General features: G+C 40.9%; 1 protein-coding gene across 1 annotated transcript; it reads right to left on the bottom strand.

Annotated features, from left to right (window-relative positions):
* Positions 1–2826: 2826 nt before the first annotated feature.
* Positions 2827–6630, bottom strand: LOC143364633 (uncharacterized). Its single transcript, XM_076804877.1, has one exon. It carries the CDS (start codon positions 6628–6630, stop codon positions 2827–2829), a length of 3804 nt encoding a protein of 1267 aa, XP_076660992.1.
* Between the last annotated feature and the right edge of the window lie 14356 nt (positions 6631–20986).

Raw genomic sequence — 20986 nt, forward strand, 5'->3', positions numbered from 1 at the left:
ATTCTGGTATATTCTGCTATATTCTTGTATATTCAGGTATATTCAGGTATATTCTGGTATATACTTCTATGTTCTAGTAATATTATGGTATATACTGGTATATTCTTCTATATTCTAGTAATATTTTGGTATATTCAGGTATATTCTTCTATATTCTAGTAATATTATGGTATATTCTGGCATATTCTGCTATATTCTCATATATTCTGGTATATTCTTCTATATTCTAGTAATATTATGGTATATTCTGGTATATTCTTCTATATTCTAGTAATATTATGGTATATTCCGGTATATTCTTCTATATTCTAGTAATATTATGGTATATTCTGGTATATTCTTCTATATTCTAGTAATATTACGGTATATTCTCGTATATTCTTCCATATTCAAGTAATATTATGGTATATTCTGGTATATTCAAGTATATTCTGGTATATTCTACTATATTCTAGTATATTCTCGAATATTCTTCTATATTCTAGTAATGTTATGGTATATTCTCCTATATTCTAGTAATATTATCGTATATTCTCATATATTCTTCTATATTCTAGTAATATTATGGTATATTCTGGTATATTCTGGTACATTCTGCTATATTCTAGTATATTCAGGTATATTCCCGTATATTCTTCTATATTCTAGTAATATTATGATATACTCTAGTATATTCAAGTATAATCTGGTATATTCTGCTTTATTCTAGTATATTCTCGAATGTTCTTCTATATTCTAGTAATATTATGGTATATTCTGGTATATTCTCCTATATTCTAGAAATATTATCGTATATTCTCGTATATTCTTCTATATTCGAGTAATATTATGGTATATTCGGGTATATTCTTCTATATTCTAGTAATATTATGGTATATTCTGGTATATTCTCCTATATTCTAGTAATATTATCGTATATTCTCGTATATTCTTCTATATTCGAGTAATATTATGGTATATTCGAGTAATATTATGGTATATTCTGGTATATTCAAGTATATTCTGGTATATTCTGCTATATTCTATTATATTCAGGTATATTCAGGTATATTCTGGTATATACTTCTATGTTCTAGTAATATTATGGTATATTCTGGTATATTCTTCTATATTCTAGTAATATTATGGTATATTCTGGTATATTCTTCTATATTCTAGTAATATTATGGTATATTCTCGTATATTCTTCCATATTCGAGTAATATTATGGTATATTCTGGTATATTCAAGTATATTCTGGTATATTCTGCTATATTCTAGTATATTCTCGAATATTCTTCTATATTCTAGTAATATTATGGTATATTCTGGTATATTCAAGTATATTCTGGTATATTCTGCTATATTCTAGTATATTCTCGAATATTCTTCTATATTCTAGTAATATTATGGTATGTTCTCCTATATTATAATAATATTATCGTATATTCTCGTATATTCTTCTATATTCGAGTAATATTATGGTATATTCGAGTAATATTATGGTATATTCTGGTATATTCAAGTATATTCTGGTATATTCTGCTATATTCTAGTATATTCAGGTATATTCAGGTATATTCTGGTATATACTTCTGTTTTTTTCGTGTATAAAAAATGTCTTTATTTTCAAAACTTAACACTTAACAATATGTTGCCTGCTGAATTAACGTTGGGCAACTATTTTACAGAGCCAGTGATCTGGAGCGGTACAATATTTGAGTATTTTTAAATGGGTTTCGAGACAATTCTCCGAATGATGAGATTGTTCTCTCCGAATGGTGAGATTGTTGTCTCCGAATGATGAGACAGTTCTGACTGTTCGCGAATTGAGACTGTTCTCAGAGTGTTTAGCAGTTCTCTCCGAGTAGTGAGATGGTTCTGATTTTCTGTCCCGGGGTCCGTTCGCTGGTCACCTCGGTGGTGTCAAGAAAAGTTCTTAATTTGGGGGTAAAGTCTTTCCTATTCGCTGGTTGACTTGAGGGAGAAGAATCTTCCGGGATAGCCCTCACCGGTGGAGGAGGAAGTCTCCACCCACAAGTCAAACCAGGAAAATTGCTGTAACGAATAACAGGACCCCGGAACAGCCCGAGTAAATAGCCTAAGTGGCTCGCGAACGAATTTATGACCCCTTAGCTTGGGTCCGGTGACGAAGGCTAAGGACACGCGTACATGTGGCTCAAGAGGGGTTGCGCTCTTAGCCTGGTCGACGCTCGTGCGGGCTATAAGGCCCGCTTTGTCCGAATCCGGGACCTCCGGTACATTGCGGGTGGTACGCGGAGCGAGGGTTTCCCGGATTGACTTTATGGCCACTTTCCAATGCCATCAGCTAAAAAACCCTCGAGTGGCGCATGGCCACTCGAGCATTAGCATTCTTCTACTTTTCGAAGGACGGCTTGAAATCGGAGAAGGGCTTTATTTATGGCTTTCAGCTTTCTTACTTGTAGCTGTTGCCTCGCGACGATTTACTATATGCTGAAAAACTCGGTGGGAACGAACATGCTCCCCCCGTTGAACTGTACGCATAGTTCAATGAAACGAATCGGATTATCTAATGCCCTATGATGGCAGCGCGAATGTGATAAGAATATAAATAATATATTAAATAAGACGAATAAAATATGAAAAAACGCAATCGAACGTAATTATAGGATTAAGCGCTAAACGAGTAAACGATTAATATAATACGAGTAAATGCAAAAGAAAAATAAATGATAAAACGCATAAAATCCTACCGCTAATATAACTACATAAAATGAAGATTTACGTAATTATATACGAACGAATGATAACGCAAAGAATAAAGGAAGAAACGAGTAAAATTAACGCAATTGTTCATGAAATTATTCAATTGGTATCGGAAGCAATCGGAAGGGGGGCAAGCTGCTTCACATTTCGTTTATATACACCATTACTGGTTTTAACTGTGACAGCACGTATGATGTTGTCGGCGCCGGGATGGATCTCCAAGATTCTTCCAAGATTCCACTGGAGTGGAGGCAGGTGATCGTCCTTCAGGATGACAACCGTGCCTTCCTGGATGTCGTGGGATCCCTTCATCCACTTGGTCCGGGTTTGTAGTTGGTGGATGTATTCCTTGGACCACCTGGCCCAGAAGTCCTGCTTAACCTTTTGTATGTGCTGCCAATTTGACAGCCGATTGCTCGGACTTGCGGTGAAGTCAGCTTCAGGCACACTCGTTATCGCAGTACCAATAAGGAAATGGGCAGGAGTCAATGCTGCGGGGTCGTTTGGATCGGAAGAAAGAGGAGTCAATGGTCGGGAATTTAGGATTCCCTCGATTTCGGTTACGAACGTGGCAAATTGCTCATACGTGAAAAGCTGATCACCGACAACACGCCTTAAATGATGTTTGAACGACTTTACAGCTGCTTCCCAGAGTCCACCGAAGTGAGGAGACAAGGCAGGCATAAAATGCCATGAAATCTTTTTGTCAGAGACAAATCGATTGACCCTCTCATCCTCTCGTAGAACTCTGTGAAGTTCGTTCAATTCGTTGTTGGCACCTACGAAATTAGTGCCATTGTCCGAATAAATGTTACTACAAATGCCCCTCCTCGCGATGAATCTTTTCAAGGCTGCTAAAAAGGCGTCCGTAGTTAGATCGCCCACCACTTCTAAATGGACTGCCTTGGTGGAAAAACAGATAAATACGGCAACGTAAACCTTAACGCGCGTCCGATTTCGATGACGACGTTCTTTGATATAAAACGGTCCGCAAAAGTCTGTTCCAACGTTTGAAAATGGTCTGGATTCGGTAATGCGCGTGGTGGGTAAATTACCCATTAGGTAATTTGTCGTTGGTGGGCTGAATCGAAAGCATTTGATACAATTCCGGATGATTTTTCGGGTAGTGTTCTTACCATCGATTGGCCAGTATTTTTGTCGAACGTTGTATAGGGTAGAAGTCAATCCAGAATGACAATTTCGAATGTGAATATCGCGGATTATCAAATCGGTTATGTGATGGCTCTTTGGCAAAAGTATTGGATGTTTTGTGTTGTATTCTAGATCAGAATATTGCAGTCGACCACCTACGCGAAGTATCCCTTGTTCATCGATGAACGGGTTTAGAGATAATAGTTTGCTCTTAGGATTCAAACCGGCCTTTGATTTAAGAGCTGCGATCTCCTCGGAAAACGCGTTTGTCTGAGTTGACTTAATTATGATTTCGTTGGCGCGTTCTAATTCTTGAATGGAAATGGATCCAGTTTTGCGATTTGTCGGACGAAATCGTAAACAATATGAAATAATTCGGCGTAGACGGTCTATGCATGAATACCGTAATAACAAATCGAATGGTTGCGCACTGGTGACTGTAAAGCATTGTATATTACGCATTTCAGGCGTTTCTGGAGGAGGCTCAAAGCAAGATGCTGGCCATAGCGATTCGTCAGTAGCGAGCCAATCTGGTCCGTTGCACCAGATTTTGCTATTTATCAAAATCCTGGGAGTTGTGCCGCGTGATAACAAATCCGCAGGATTGTCTGAAGACCGAATATGTCGCCATGCGAGTATGTTTGTTTTAGTCTGAATTTCCACAACCCGGTTGGCCACAAAGGTTTTTAATATGTTAGGCGGTTTATGCAACCAATGTAGAACTATGGTAGAGTCTGTCCACAAAATCGTCTCGTGAATTTTGTGGTTCAGACACCTCGTGATTGAATCGTATAGTGACGAAAGGAGGACAGCCCCGCAAAGCTCCAGACGAGCTAAACTGATGGTTTTTAAGGGTGCAACGCGTGATTTTGCACAAAGAAGTCGTACCCTTATATTCCCCGATACGTCAAGGGACCGAATATATATGCAAGCCCCGTACGCCCGCTCGCTTGCATCGCAGAAGCCATGCAGCTCTAATCGTTTGACTGAGGGTTGAGAGACATGTCGCTCAAACTTTAAACCTTCCAAGAGGCTGAGCTCTTCTTGATAATTTGACCATTCAGTCTGGAGGCTTATGGGCAACGATTCGTCCCAATCGACCTTCAATTGCCATAACCGTTGCATTAATATCTTTGCAACGACTGTGACTGGACCGAGTAAACCTAACGGGTCAAAAATCTTCGCGATCGTTGAAAGAATCGTCCGTTTCGTATATGTGTGTCGTGGCGTAACGTGAACTTGATAATTTATTGAATCGTCCTTCGGATCCCATGCAATACCTAACGTTTTTACTGTGGTGTCGCCGAAGAATTTTGGATGAATGTCTTCTTCGGAAAGTCCGGATAAGAGGTTTGGGTCGTTTGATACCCACTGCCGAATGTTTAAACCTCCTCGTTTTAATACTAGAATAATGTCGTTACGTAGTCGTAGCGTCTCGTCATAGTTATCTGTGCCGGTTAAAAGATCGTCTACGTATATGTCCTTGGAAATAACCTCGCAAGCCCTTGGGAAATGTATGAATTCCTCAGATGCCAATTGTTGTAAACATCTGATGGCTAAATATGGTGCAGAGGTTAAGCCGAATGTTATTGTGTTGAGTTCGAATGTAGTAATTTCGTTTTTGTTATTTCTCCAGATAATCCTTTGAAATTGACGATCTTCAGGACGTACGAGAAATTGGCGATACATTTTTTCTATGTCACCTGATATAACATAGGTGTGCATCCGAAAGCGATTCAATAAAGTAAAAATGTCGTCCTGTATGGTCGGTCCTGTATGTAGCGAGTCATTTAATGAAATCCCGGTTGTGGATTTAGCCGAACCATCGAATACAACTCGACATTTTGTGGTCGAGCTGGTGGGTTTGATGACGGCGTGATGAGGCAAATAATACCCGTGTGTGTCTTGGTCATTTTTTACCTGTGTCATGTGACCTAAATCAATATATTCGTCCATGATTCGATTATACTCGGTCCTGAGTTGCGAGTCGCGAGTAAGTTTACGTTCCAAAGACAAAAAGCGATTTAGAGCGTGCGTACGGGATTCGCCGATTAGCTGCTTCTTCTCATTGAACGGAAGCGCTACTATATATCGTCCAGATTTCAATCGTCTGACTGTCCGTTTGAAATGGGACTCGCATTCATTTTCTGAAGGTGAAAAATACGAGTTGTGCGGTCCCTCTTCAACCTCCCAAAATTTTTTCATATCAAATTCCACATTTGTTAATAAGGTTTTGTGTGTTTCGCGAATTGATGAAACCGGTGCACTCCCCCCGATGATCCATCCGAATTGTGTCTTTTGCAGTATCAGATCGGACTGTTGTTTAGAACCAATCTCGATCTGACCTATGCTAAGACACGCCAAAGTTGTTCCGGTACCGATTAACATGTCTACATGTGACGGCCGATGAAAATGAGGATCAGCAAGTTGTATATTTGATGGGATGTGCAATTGCGATTTGTTAATTTGACGATCGGGTAACTGACTGGAAATATGTGGAATAATGAAAAAATTGAGAGTGCGATTGAATCCGTTAATGCGCGATTTGACCTTTATTCGTAGCGTTTTGTTCGTTACCGTTTTTAGCTCATTCAACACCTCGATGTTCACACTTCGTTCCTGACTGATTATATTTAATTTTTTGGCAAAAGCCTCTGTAATGAAATTCGCATTTGAACATGTGTCGAGTAACGTACGACACTCGAGAGGCCGATTGTTACAGTCGAAAGCGTGTACAATTGCGGTGGTCATGAGATCATGCGTAGAACCGTCTGTCAATAAGGAAGTGTATGGGAGCTTGTGCGAAACATCGAGATGCTGAGAAAGTCAAGAACTGCACCCGGGTTTCGGGCTGTCGGCACGTTCTTCTCTTTTTTGAAACTGTGGTCTCGAATCTTTGTGCAATCTGGTGTTGTGTGGTAAATTGCAAACTCTACATTTACTAGCATTGCACTGTTCAGCCGTGTGTCCTGGAGCTAAACAATTGAGGCAATGCTTCGCGTTTTTTACTGCTTCTATCCGTTTGTCGACATTCACTTTATCGAAGTGTTTACACTGAAATGTCTTATGATTTCCCTTTTCACAGATTGCACAAGTCGATAGCCGTGTTGTGATTGTCGCGAAGGTCTGTCGTCGATTAAATTTAGGGGACGATGGCGGAGAATATCGGGTTCGAGTTCCCTGATTTTGATGTACCCGATTAGCTGTCTGAAGCCTTGTTACGGGTCTGCTGGGAACATTTCCTTTCGGAGACTGAGGCACCGGTTCGTCCTCTCTCGATTGATGCGATGCGATATGTAGATATTTAAAAACGTCTAGTAATTTTGGCATTTCTGTGTCTGAAAGAGTATGTTCCCAGTTTTTGCGCGTGTCCCTTCCCATACGGGTTACTAAAATACTGATGAGGAGGTCATTCGCGATATCCTCCCAAGTCCGTCCTAACGCTTGAAGGGATCTGATGTGCAGTTGCATATAGTTTACCAAATCTCGGATTGCTTCCGACGAATCGTTTGACATGCTTGGGGTATCCCTCAATAAAGCCGCGTGTCGCAAAACTAATGCGCGTTTGTTATCATAAATCTCCACTAAATGATTCCACGCGATTTCGTAATTCTCGTCGCAAATAGTGAAAGCGCTGATCGCGGTTTCAGCCTTGTCTGTTAATGAGAGTTTTAAGTAATTTAATTTTTGAATGTTACTCAGTCCGGACTGAGAATGGATCATCGTCAAGAAAGCATCCTTGAAGGTGATCCATTTCTCCATTCGGCCATTGAATTTTGGTAAATCTATTTTTGGTAATTTTACATTCATCTGTGCGGCCTTCGGATATGTTTGACTGTCGTTTGTATTTTCATTATTCGATTGTTTGTCCGGAATGACTTTGAATAAAGCTTGAACTTCTAACGCGGCCGAAAGAACGTCGTCATATTGGTCGATTATTTCCTCGCGCTGTGTTTCTATTTTATCGTAGTCACTTGTCAGGAGAGCTAATTCATCCTGGTTCTGGTTAAATTTATCAAATAATGTACGTAGGCGAATGATTTTTTCATTGAGCTTTAGTTGCTCTCGTGTGGTATTTTGAAATTTCTTTACATAGTTGCTCAGTGATGTCATCTGAGCCTTGAAGTAACAACTTTTTTGGGAAATCGTGCGTATTAATTGCCTTTCGGTCTGCTCCTTTTCCGAATTTGCAGATGCCATTGTTCAAAACCGAATTCGGGATCAGGAAAATCGAGTAAATAGAAGGAAGGAAATTGGTAATTCAACAAACGAGTCTACCTTTGGCTGAATTAGTCTTCGTAGTCGTCAACGGCCGAATAGGTGCAGGAGACGTCTGGATCCGCAGTATACTGGAGGTTCCGCTTCCTGGTTGTTTTTCCTGGATGTGGTTTTCGGGTGTAGTAGCCAACGCCAAACCTTTGGTTGATGTATTCGTCTCTGGTCCGTATGCTGCCAAAGACGTCTGGTCCCAAGGTGTGTTTGCAGCTTCCCGTAGAACCGATTTTTTTTGCACTTGTCACAGTATGAAGCACGTGACTTAATGTCTTTTAAGTTCTTCACTAGTACCGCACTCCGAAATAGTCACTGGATCCGGCTCGAAGGACCAAAATGTTTTTTCGTGTATAAAAGATGTCTTTATTTTCAAAACTTAACACTTAACAATATGTTGCCTGCTGAATTAACGTTGGGCAACTAATTTACAGAGCCAGTGATCTGGAGCGGTACAATATTTGAGTATTTTTAAATGGGTTTCGAGACAATTCTCCGAATGATGAGATTGTTCTCTCCGAATGGTGAGATTGTTGTCTCCGAATGATGAGACAGTTCTGACTGTTCGCGAATTGAGACTGTTCTCAGAGTGTTTAGCAGTTCTCTCCGAGTAGTGAGATGGTTCTGCTTTTCTGTCCCGGGGTCCGTTCGCTGGTCACCTCGGTGGTGTCAAGAAAAGTTCCTAATTTGGGGGTAAAGTCTTTCCTATTCGCTGGTTGACTTGAGGGAGAAGAATCTTCCGGGACAGCCCTCACCGGTGGAGGAGGAAGTCTCCACCCACAAGTCAAACCAGGAAAATTGCTGTAACGAATAACAGGACCCCGGAACAGCCCGAGTAAATAGCCTAAGTGGCTCGCGAACGAATTTATGACCCCTAAGCTTGGGTCCGGTGACGAAGGCTAAGGACACGCGTACATGTGGCTCAAGAGGGGTTGCGCTCTTAGCCTGGTCGACGCTCGTGCGGGCTATAAGGCCCGCTTTGTCCGAATCCGGGACCTCCGGTGCATTGCGGGTGGTACGCGGAGCGAGGGTTTCCCGGATTGACTTTATGGCCACTTTCCAATGCCATCAGCTAAAAAACCCTCGAGTGGCGCATGGCCACTCGAGCATTAGCATTCTTCTAATTTTCGAAGGACGGCTTGAAATCGGAGAAGGGCTTCTTTTATGGCTTTCAGCTTTCTTACTTGTAGCTGTTGCCTCGCGACGATTTACTATATGCTGAAAAACTCGGTGGGAACGAACACTATCCTACCCTCAATCCTATCCTATCCTCTATCCTATACTATCATCTATCCTATCCTATCCTACCCTCTATCCTATACTATCATCTATCCTATCCTATCCTCTATCCTATCCAATCCCCTATCCTATCATCTATCCGATCCTATCCTCCATCCTATCCTCTACCCTATCCTATCCTCTACCTTATCCTATCCTCGATCCTATCCTATCCTCTATCCTATCCTATCCACCATCCTATACTATAATCTATATTATCATATTCTCTATCCTATACTCTATGGTCTGCTCTATCCTATTCTATCCACTATCCTATCCTACCCTCAATCCTATCCTATCCTCTATCCTATACTATCATCTATCCTATCCTATCCTACCCTCTATCCTATACTATCATCTATCCTATCCTATCCTCTATCCTATCCAATCCTGTACCCTATCCTCTATCCTATCCTATCCTCAATCCTATCCTATCTTCTACCCTATCCTATGCTCTATCCTATCCTATCCTATCCTCTACCCTATCCTATCCTCTATCCTATCCTATTCTCTATCCTATCCTCTACCCTATCCTATCCTCTATCCTATCCTATACTCTATCCTATCCTATCCTTTATAATATCGTTTCCTCTATCCGATAATATTCTCTATCCGATCCTATCCTCTATCCTATCCTATCCTCTATCCTATCCTCTATTCTATCCAATCCCCTATCCTATCATCTATCCGATCCTACCCTCTATCCTATCCTATCCTCTATCCTATTATATCATCTATCCTATACTATTCTCTATCCTATCCTATCCTCTATCCTATCATATTATCTATCCTATCCTATTCTCTATCCTATCGTCTACCCTATCCTATTCTCTATCCTATCCTCTACCCTATCCTATCCTCTATCGTATCCTATCCCCTATCCTATCCAATCCTCTATCCTATCCTATCCGCTATCCTATCCAATCCTATATCCTATTCTCTATCTTATCCTATCCTCTATCCTATCCTATCCTTTATCGTATCCTATCCTCTATCCTATTAAATCCTATATCGGATCCTCTATCCTATCCTATCCTCTACGTATCCTATCCTTTATCCTATCCTATCCTCTATCCTATTCTATCCTCTATCGTATCCTATCCTCTATCGTATCCTACCATCTATCGTATCCTATCCTCTATCTTATCGTATCCTCGATACCATCCTATCCTCCATCCTATCCTATCCTATCCTCTATCCTATCCTATCCTCTATCCTATAGTATCCTCTATCCTATCCTATCCTCTACCGTATCCTACCATCTATCCTATCCTATCCCCTATCCTATCCTATCCTCTATAATATCCCGTCCTCTGTCCTATCCTATCCTCTATCTTATCCTATACTCTATCCCATCCTATCCTCCATCCTATCCTATCATCTATCGTATCCAATAATCTATCCTATTCTATCCTCTATCCTATCCTATCCTCTACCCTATCCTATCCTCTATCCTATCCAATCCCCTATCCTATGCTTTATACTATCCTATCCTCTATCCTACGATATCCTCTATCCTATCCTATCCTCTATCCTATCCAATCCTCTATCCTATCCTATATCCGATTCTCTATCCAATCCCCTCCTCTATCCTACCCTATCCCCTGTCCTATCCTACCCTCTGTCCTATCCTATCCTCAATCCTATCCCATACTGTATCCTATCCTATCCTCAATCCTATCCCATACTCTATCCTATCCTACCCTCTGCCCTATCCTATCCTCTATCCTATCCTATCCTCTATCCTATCCCATTCCTCTATCTAATCCTATCCTCTACCCTATCCTATCCTCTGTCCTATCGTATCCTATATCCAATCCTATCCTCTATCCTATCCTGACCTCTATCCTATCCTATACTATATCCTATACTATCCTCTATCCTATCCTCTATCCTATCCAATCCCCTATCCTATCCTCTATCCTATCCTATCCTGTATCCTACCCAAGCCGCTATCCTATCCTCTATCCTATCCTATCCTGTATCCTATCGTATCCTCTATCCTATCCTATCCTCTATCCTATCCTGTCCTTTACCCTATCCTATACACTATCCTATACTATCCGGTATCCTATCCAATCCTCTATCCTATCCTCTATCCTATCCTATCCTCAATCCTATCCTATTCCCTATCCTATCCATTCCTCTATCCTATCCTATCCTCTATCCTATCCAATACTCTATCCTATCCTATCCTCCATCCTATCCTATCCTCTATCCTATCCTATCCTCTATCCTATTAAATCCTATATCGTATCCCCTATCCTATCCTATCCTCTATCGTATCCTATCCTCCATCCTATCCTATCCTCTATCCTATATTGTCCTCTATCCTATCCCATCCTCTATCCTATCCTATCCTCTATCCTATCCTATCCTCTATCCTATCCTATCCTCTATCGTATCCTATTCTCTATCCTATCCTATCCTCTATCCTATCCTATCCTCTATCGTATCCTCTATCATATCCTATCCTCTATCCTATCCTATCCTCTATCCTATCCTTATCCTCTATCGTATCCTATCCTCTATCCTATCCTATCCTCTATCCTATCCTATCCTCTATCCTATCCTATCCTCTATCCTATCCTGTCCTCTATCCTATCCTATCCTCTATCCTATCCTATCCTCTATCCTATCCTATCCTCTATCCTATCCTATCCTCTATCCTATCCTATCCTCTATCCTATCCTATCCTCTATCCTATCCTATCCTCTATCCTATCCTATCCTTTATCGTATCCTATCCTCTATCCTATTAAATCCTATATCGTATCCTCTATCCTATCCTATCCTCTATCGTATCCTATCCTCTATCCTATCCTATCCTCTATCCTATCCTATCCTCTATCCTATCCTATCCTCTATCCTATATTATCCTCTATCCTATCCTATCCTCTATCCTATCCTATCCTCTATCCTATCCTATCCTCTATCCTATCCTATCCTCTATCCTATCCTATCCTCTATCCTATCCTATCCTCTATCCTATATTATCCTCTATCCTATCCTATCCCCTATCCTATCCTATCCTCTATCCTATCCTATCCTCTATCCTATCCTATCCTCTATCCTATCCTATCCTCTATCCTATCCTATCCTCTATCCTATCCTATCCTCTATCCTATATTATCCTCTATCCTATCCTATCCCCTATCCTATCCTATCCTCTATCCTATCCTATCCTGTATCCTATCGTATCCTCTATCCTATCCTATCCTCTATCCTATCCTGTCCTTTACCCTATCCTATACACTATCCTATACTATCCGGTATCCTATCCAATCCTCTATCCTATCCTCTATCCTATCCTATCCTCAATCCTATCCTATTCCCTATCCTATCCATTCCTCTATCCTATCCTATCCTCTATCCTATCCAATACTCTATCCTATCCTATCCTCTACCCTATCGTTTCCTCTATCCAATCCTATCCTCTATCGTATCCTATCCTTTATCTTATCCTATCCTCTATCCCATTCTATCCTCTATCGTATCCTATCCCCTATCGTATCCTACCATCTATCCTATCCTATCGTCTATCCCATCATATCCTCTATCCTATCCTACCGTCCACCCTATCCTATCCTCTATCCTATCCTATCCTGTATCCTATCCTATCCTCTATCATATCCTATCCTCTATCCTATCCTATCCTATCCTCTGTCTCATCCTATCCATTATTCCATCCTATCCTCCATCCTATCCTATCCTCTATCCTATCCTATCCTGTATCCTATCCTATCCTCTATAATATCCTATCCCGTATCCTATCCTATCCTGTATCCTATCCTCTATCCTATCCTCTATCCTATCTTATCCTCTATCCTATCCTATCCTCTATCCTATCCTATCCTCTGTCCTGTCGTATCCACTAGCCCCTATCCTATCCTCTATCCTATAGTATCGTCTATCCTATCCAATCCTCTATCGTATCCTCTATCCTATCCTATCCCCTATCCTATCCTATCCTCTATCCTATCCTATCCTATCCTCTATCCTATCATATCCTCTATCCTATCCTATCCTCTATCCTATCCTATTCTCTATCCTAACCTATCCCCTATCCTATCCTATCCTCTATCCTATCCTCTACCCTATTCTCTATCCTATCCTATCCTGTATCCTATCCTATCCTCTATCCTATCCTATCCTTTATCCTATTCTATACTCTATCCTATACTATCCGCTATCCTATCCTCTATCCTATCCTATCCTCTATCCTATCCTATCCTCTGTCCTGTCGTATCCACTAGCCCCTATCCTATCCTCTATCCTATAGTATCGTCTATCCTATCCAATCCTCTATCGTATCCTCTGTCCTATCCTATCCCCTATCCTATCCTATCCTCTATCCTATCCTATCCTATCCTCTATCCTATCATATCCACTATCCTATCCTATCCTCTATCCTATCGTATCCTCTATAGTATCCTATCCTCTATCCTATTAAATCCTATATCGTATCCCCTATCCTATCCTATCCTCTATCGTATCCTATCCTCCATCCTATCCTATCCTCTATCCTATATTGTCCTCTATCCTATCCCATCCTCTATCCTATCCTATCCTCTATCCTATCCTATCCTCTATCCTATCCTATCCTCTATCGTATCCTATTCTCTATCCTATCCTATCCTCTATCCTATCCTATCCTCTATCGTATCCTCTATCATATCCTATCCTCTATCCTATCCTATCCTCTATCCTATCCTTATCCTCTATCGTATCCTATCCTCTATCCTATCCTATCCTCTATCCTATCCTATCCTCTATCCTATCCTATCCTCTATCCTATCCTGTCCTCTATCCTATCCTATCCTCTATCCTATCCTATCCTCTATCCTATCCTATCCTCTATCCTATCCTATCCTCTATCCTATCCTATCCTCTATCCTATCCTATCCTTTATCGTATCCTATCCTCTATCCTATTAAATCCTATATCGTATCCTCTATCCTATCCTATCCTCTATCGTATCCTATCCTCTATCCTATCCTATCCTCTATCCTATCCTATCCTCTATCCTATCCTATCCTCTATCCTATATTATCCTCTATCCTATCCTATCCTCTATCCTATCCTATCCTCTATCCTATCCTATCCTCTATCCTATCCTATCCTCTATCCTATCCTATCCTCTATCCTATCCTATCCTCTATCCTATATTATCCTCTATCCTATCCTATCCCCTATCCTATCCTATCCTCTATCCTATCCTATCCTCTATCCTATCCTATCCTCTATCCTATCCTATCCTCTATCCTATCCTATCCTCTATCCTATCCTATCCTCTATCCTATCCTATCCTCTATCCTATATTATCCTCTATCCTATCCTATCCCCTATCCTATCCTATCCTCTATCCTATCCTATCCTGTATCCTATCGTATCCTCTATCCTATCCTATCCTCTATCCTATCCTGTCCTTTACCCTATCCTATACACTATCCTATACTATCCGGTATCCTATCCAATCCTCTATCCTATCCTCTATCCTATCCTATCCTCAATCCTATCCTATTCCCTATCCTATCCATTCCTCTATCCTATCCTATCCTCTATCCTATCCAATACTCTATCCTATCCTATCCTCTACCCTATCGTTTCCTCTATCCAATCCTATCCTCTATCGTATCCTATCCTTTATCTTATCCTATCCGCTATCCCATTCTATCCTCTATCGTATCCTATCCCCTATCGTATCCTACCATCTATCCTATCCTATCGTCTATCCCATCATATCCTCTATCCTATCCTACCGTCCACCCTATCCTATCCTCTATCCTATCCTATCCTGTATCCTATCCTATCCTCTATCATATCCTATCCTCTATCCTATCCTATCCTATCCTCTGTCTCATCCTATCCATTATTCCATCCTATCCTCCATCCTATCCTATCCTCTATCCTATCCTATCCTGTATCCTATCCTATCCTCTATAATATCCTATCCCGTATCCTATCCTATCCTGTATCCTATCCTCTATCCTATCCTCTATCCTATCCTATCCTCTATCCTATCCTATCCTCTGTCCTGTCGTATCCACTAGCCCCTATCCTATCCTCTATCCTATAGTATCGTCTATCCTATCCTATCCTCTATCCTATAGTATCGTCTATCCTATCCAATCCTCTATCGTATCCTCTATCCTATCCTATCCCCTATCCTATCCTATCCTCTATTCTATCCTATACTCTATCCTATCCTATCCTCTATCCTATCCTATGCTCTATCCTATCCTATCCTCCATCCTATCCTATCCTCTATCCTATCCTATCCTCTATAATAACCTATCCCGTATCCTATCCTATCCTGTACGCTATCCTCTATCCTATCCTCTATCCTATCCTCTATCCTATCCTATCCTCTATCCTATCCTATCCTCTGTTCTGTTGTATCCACTAGCCCCTATCCTATCCTCTATCCTATCCTCTATCCTATCCTCTATCCTATCCTCTATCCTATCCTCTATCCTATCCTCTATCCTATCCTATCCTCTATAATAACCTATCCCGTATCCTATCCTATCCTGTATCCTATCCTCTATCCTATCCTCTATCCTATCCTCTATCCTATCCTCTATCCTATCCTCTATCCTATTATATCCTCTATCCTATCCTATCCTCTGTCCTGTCGTATCCACTAGCCCCTATCCTATCCTCTATCCTATAGTATCGTCTATCCTATCCAATCCTCTATCGTATCCTCTATCCTATCCTATCCCCTATCCTATCCTATCCTCTATCCTATCCTATCCTATCCTCTATCCTATCCTATCCTCTATCCTATCCTATTCTCTATCCTAACCTATCCCCTATCCTATCCTATCCTCTATCCTATCCTCTACCCTATTCTCTATCCTATCCTATCCTGTATCCTATCCTATCCTCTATAATATCCTATCCCGTATCCTATCCTATCCTGTATCCTATCCTCTATCCTATCCTCTATCCTATCCTATCCTCTATCCTATCCTATCCTCTGTCCTGTCGTATCCACTAGCCCCTATCCTATCCTCTATCCTATAGTATCGTCTATCCTATCCAATCCTCTATCGTATCCTCTATCCTATCCTATCCCCTATCCTATCCTATCCTCTATCCTATCCTATCCTATCCTCTATCCTATCATATCCTCTATCCTATCCTATCCTCTATCCTATCCTATTCTCTATCCTAACCTATCCCCTATCCTATCCTATCCTCTATCCTATCCTCTACCCTATTCTCTATCCTATCCTATCCTGTATCCTATCCTATCCTCTATCCTATCCTATCCTTTATCCTATTCTATACTCTATCCTATACTATCCGCTATCCTATCCTCTATCCTATCCTATCCTCTATCCTATCCTATCCTCTGTCCTGTCGTATCCACTAGCCCCTATCCTATCCTCTATCCTATAGTATCGTCTATCCTATCCAATCCTCTATCGTATCCTCTATCCTATCCTATAACCTATCCTATCCTATCCTCTATCCTATCCTATCCTATCCTCTATCCTATCATATCCACTATCCTATCCTATCCTCTATCCTATCGTATCCTCTATAGTATCCTATCCTCTATCCTATTAAATCCTATATCGTATCCCCTATCCTATCCTATCCTCTATCGTATCCTATCCTCCATCCTATCCTATCCTCTATCCTATATTGTCCTCTATCCTATCCCATCCTCTATCCTATCCTATCCTCTATCCTATCCTATCCTCTATCCTATTAAATCCTATATCGTATCCCCTATCCTATCCTATCCTCTATCGTATCCTATCCTCCATCCTATCCTATCCTCTATCCTATATTGTCCTCTATCCTATCCCATCCTCTATCCTATCCTATCCTCTATCCTATCCTATCCTCTATCCTATTAAATCCTATATCGTATCCTCTATCCTATCCTATCCTCTATCCTATCCTATCCTCTATCCTATCCTATCCTCTATCCTATCCTATCCTCTATCCTATCCTATCCTCTATCGTATCCTATCCTTTATCTTATCCTATCCTCTATCCCATTCTATCCTCTATCGTATCCTATCCCCTATCGTATCCTACCATCTATCCTATCCTATCGTCTATCCCATCATATCCTCTATCCTATCCTACCGTCCACCCTATCCTATCCTCTATCCTATCCTATCCTGTATCCTATCCTATCCTCTATCATATCCTATCCTCTATCCTATCCTATCCTATCCTCTGTCTCATCCTATCCATTATTCCATCCTATCCTCCATCCTATCCTATCCTCTATCCTATCCTATCCTGTATCCTATCCTATCCTCTATAATATCCTATCCCGTATCCTATCCTATCCTGTATCCTATCCTCTATCCTATCCTCTATCCTATCTTATCCTCTATCCTATCCTATCCTCTATCCTATCCTATCCTCTGTCCTGTCGTATCCACTAGCCCCTATCCTATCCTCTATCCTATAGTATCGTCTATCCTATCCAATCCTCTATCGTATCCTCTATCCTATCCTATCCCCTATCCTATCCTATCCTCTATCCTATCCTATCCTATCCTCTATCCTATCATATCCTCTATCCTATCCTATCCTCTATCCTATCCTATTCTCTATCCTAACCTATCCCCTATCCTATCCTATCCTCTATCCTATCCTCTACCCTATTCTCTATCCTATCCTATCCTGTATCCTATCCTATCCTCTATCCTATCCTATCCTTTATCCTATTCTATACTCTATCCTATACTATCCGCTATCCTATCCTCTATCCTATCCTATCCTCTATCCTATCCTATCCTCTGTCCTGTCGTATCCACTAGCCCCTATCCTATCCTCTATCCTATAGTATCGTCTATCCTATCCAATCCTCTATCGTATCCTCTGTCCTATCCTATCCCCTATCCTATCCTATCCTCTATCCTATCCTATCCTATCCTCTATCCTATCATATCCACTATCCTATCCTATCCTCTATCCTATCGTATCCTCTATAGTATCCTATCCTCTATCCTATTAAATCCTATATCGTATCCCCTATCCTATCCTATCCTCTATCGTATCCTATCCTCCATCCTATCCTATCCTCTATCCTATATTGTCCTCTATCCTATCCCATCCTCTATCCTATCCTATCCTCTATCCTATCCTATCCTCTATCCTATCCTATCCTCTATCGTATCCTATTCTCTATCCTATCCTATCCTCTATCCTATCCTATCCTCTATCGTATCCTCTATCATATCCTATCCTCTATCCTATCCTATCCTCTATCCTATCCTTATCCTCTATCGTATCCTATCCTCTATCCTATCCTATCCTCTATCCTATCCTATCCTCTATCCTATCCTATCCTCTATCCTATCCTGTCCTCTATCCTATCCTATCCTCTATCCTATCCTATCCTCTATCCTATCCTATCCTCTATCCTATCCTATCCTCTATCCTATCCTATCCTCTATCCTATCCTATCCTTTATCGTATCCTATCCTCTATCCTATTAAATCCTATATCGTATCCTCTATCCTATCCTATCCTCTATCGTATCCTATCCTCTATCCTATCCTATCCTCTATCCTATCCTATCCTCTATCCTATCCTATCCTCTATCCTATATTATCCTCTATCCTATCCTATCCTCTATCCTATCCTATCCTCTATCCTATCCTATCCTCTATCCTATCCTATCCTCTATCCTATCCTATCCTCTATCCTATCCTATCCTCTATCCTATATTATCCTCTATCCTATCCTATCCCCTATCCTATCCTATCCTCTATCCTATCCTATCCTCTATCCTATCCTATCCTCTATCCTATCCTATCCTCTATCCTATCCTATCCTCTATCCTATCCTATCCTCTATCCTATCCTATCCTCTATCCTATATTATCCTCTATCCTATCCTATCCCCTATCCTATCCTATCCTCTATCCTATCCTATCCTGTATCCTATCGTATCCTCTATCCTATCCTATCCTCTATCCTATCCTGTCCTTTACCCTATCCTATACACTATCCTATACTATCCGGTATCCTATCCAATCCTCTATCCTATCCTCTATCCTATCCTATCCTCAATCCTATCCTATTCCCTATCCTATCCATTCCTCTATCCTATCCTATCCTCTATCCTATCCAATACTCTATCCTATCCTATCCTCTACCCTATCGTTTCCTCTATCCAATCCTATCCTCTATCGTATCCTATCCTTTATCTTATCCTATCCGCTATCCCATTCTATCCTCTATCGTATCCTATCCCCTATCGTATCCTACCATCTATCCTATCCTATCGTCTATCCCATCATATCCTCTATCCTATCCTACCGTCCACCCTATCCTATCCTCTATCCTATCCTATCCTGTATCCTATCCTATCCTCTATCATATCCTATCCTCTATCCTATCCTATCCTATCCTCTGTCTCATCCTATCCATTATTCCATCCTATCCTCCATCCTATCCTATCCTCTATCCTATCCTATCCTGTATCCTATCCTATCCTCTATAATATCCTATCCCGTATCCTATCCTATCCTGTATCCTATCCTCTATCCTATCCTCTATCCTATCCTATCCTCTATCCTATCCTATCCTCTGTCCTGTCGTATCCACTAGCCCCTATCCTATCCTCTATCCTATAGTATCGTCTATCCTATCCTATCCTCTATCCTATAGTATCGTCTATCCTATCCAATCCTCTATCGTATCCTCTATCCTATCCTATCCCCTATCCTATCCTATCCTCTATTCTATCCTATACTCTATCCTATCCTATCCTCTATCCTATCCTATGCTCTATCCTATCCTATCCTCCATCCTATCCTATCCTCTATCCTATCCTATCCTCTATAATAACCTATCCCGTATCCTATCCTATCCTGTACGCTATCCTCTATCCTATCCTCTATCCTATCCTCTATCCTATCCTATCCTCTATCCTATCCTATCCTCTGTTCTGTTGTATCCACTAGCCCCTATCCTATCCTCTATCCTATCCTCTATCCTATCCTCTATCCTATCCTCTATCCTATCCTCTATCCTATCCTCTATCCTATCCTATCCTCTATAATAACCTATCCCGTATCCTATCCTATCCTGTATCCTATCCTCTATCCTATCCTCTATCCTATCCTCTATCCTATCCTCTATCCTATCCTCTATCCTATTATATCCTCTATCCTATCCTATCCTCTGTCCTGTCGTATCCACTAGCCCCTATCCTATCCTCTATCCTATAGTATCGTCTATCCTATCCAATCCTCTATCGTATCCTCTATCCTATCCTATCCCCTATCCTATCCTATCCTCTATCCTATCCTATCCTATCCTCTATCCTATCCTATCCTCTATCCTATCCTATTCTCTATCCTAACCTATCCCCTATCCTATCCTATCCTCTATCCTATCCTCTACCCTATTCTCTATCCTATCCTATCCTGTATCCTATCCTATCCTCTATAATATCCTATCCCGTATCCTATCCTATCCTGTATCCTATCCTCTATCCTATCCTCTATCCTATCCTATCCTCTATCCTATCCTATCCTCTGTCCTGTCGTATCCACTAGCCCCTATCCTATC

Source organism: Halictus rubicundus, unplaced genomic scaffold (assembly GCF_050948215.1).
Source record: "Halictus rubicundus isolate RS-2024b unplaced genomic scaffold, iyHalRubi1_principal scaffold0787, whole genome shotgun sequence".
NCBI lineage: Eukaryota > Metazoa > Arthropoda > Insecta > Hymenoptera > Halictidae > Halictus > Halictus rubicundus.

Excerpts from the sequence above, each read along its gene's own strand:
- LOC143364633 (XM_076804877.1), bottom strand. The coding sequence starts at position 6,630 with ATGACCACCGCAATTGTACACGCTTTCGACTGTAACAATCGGCCTCTC.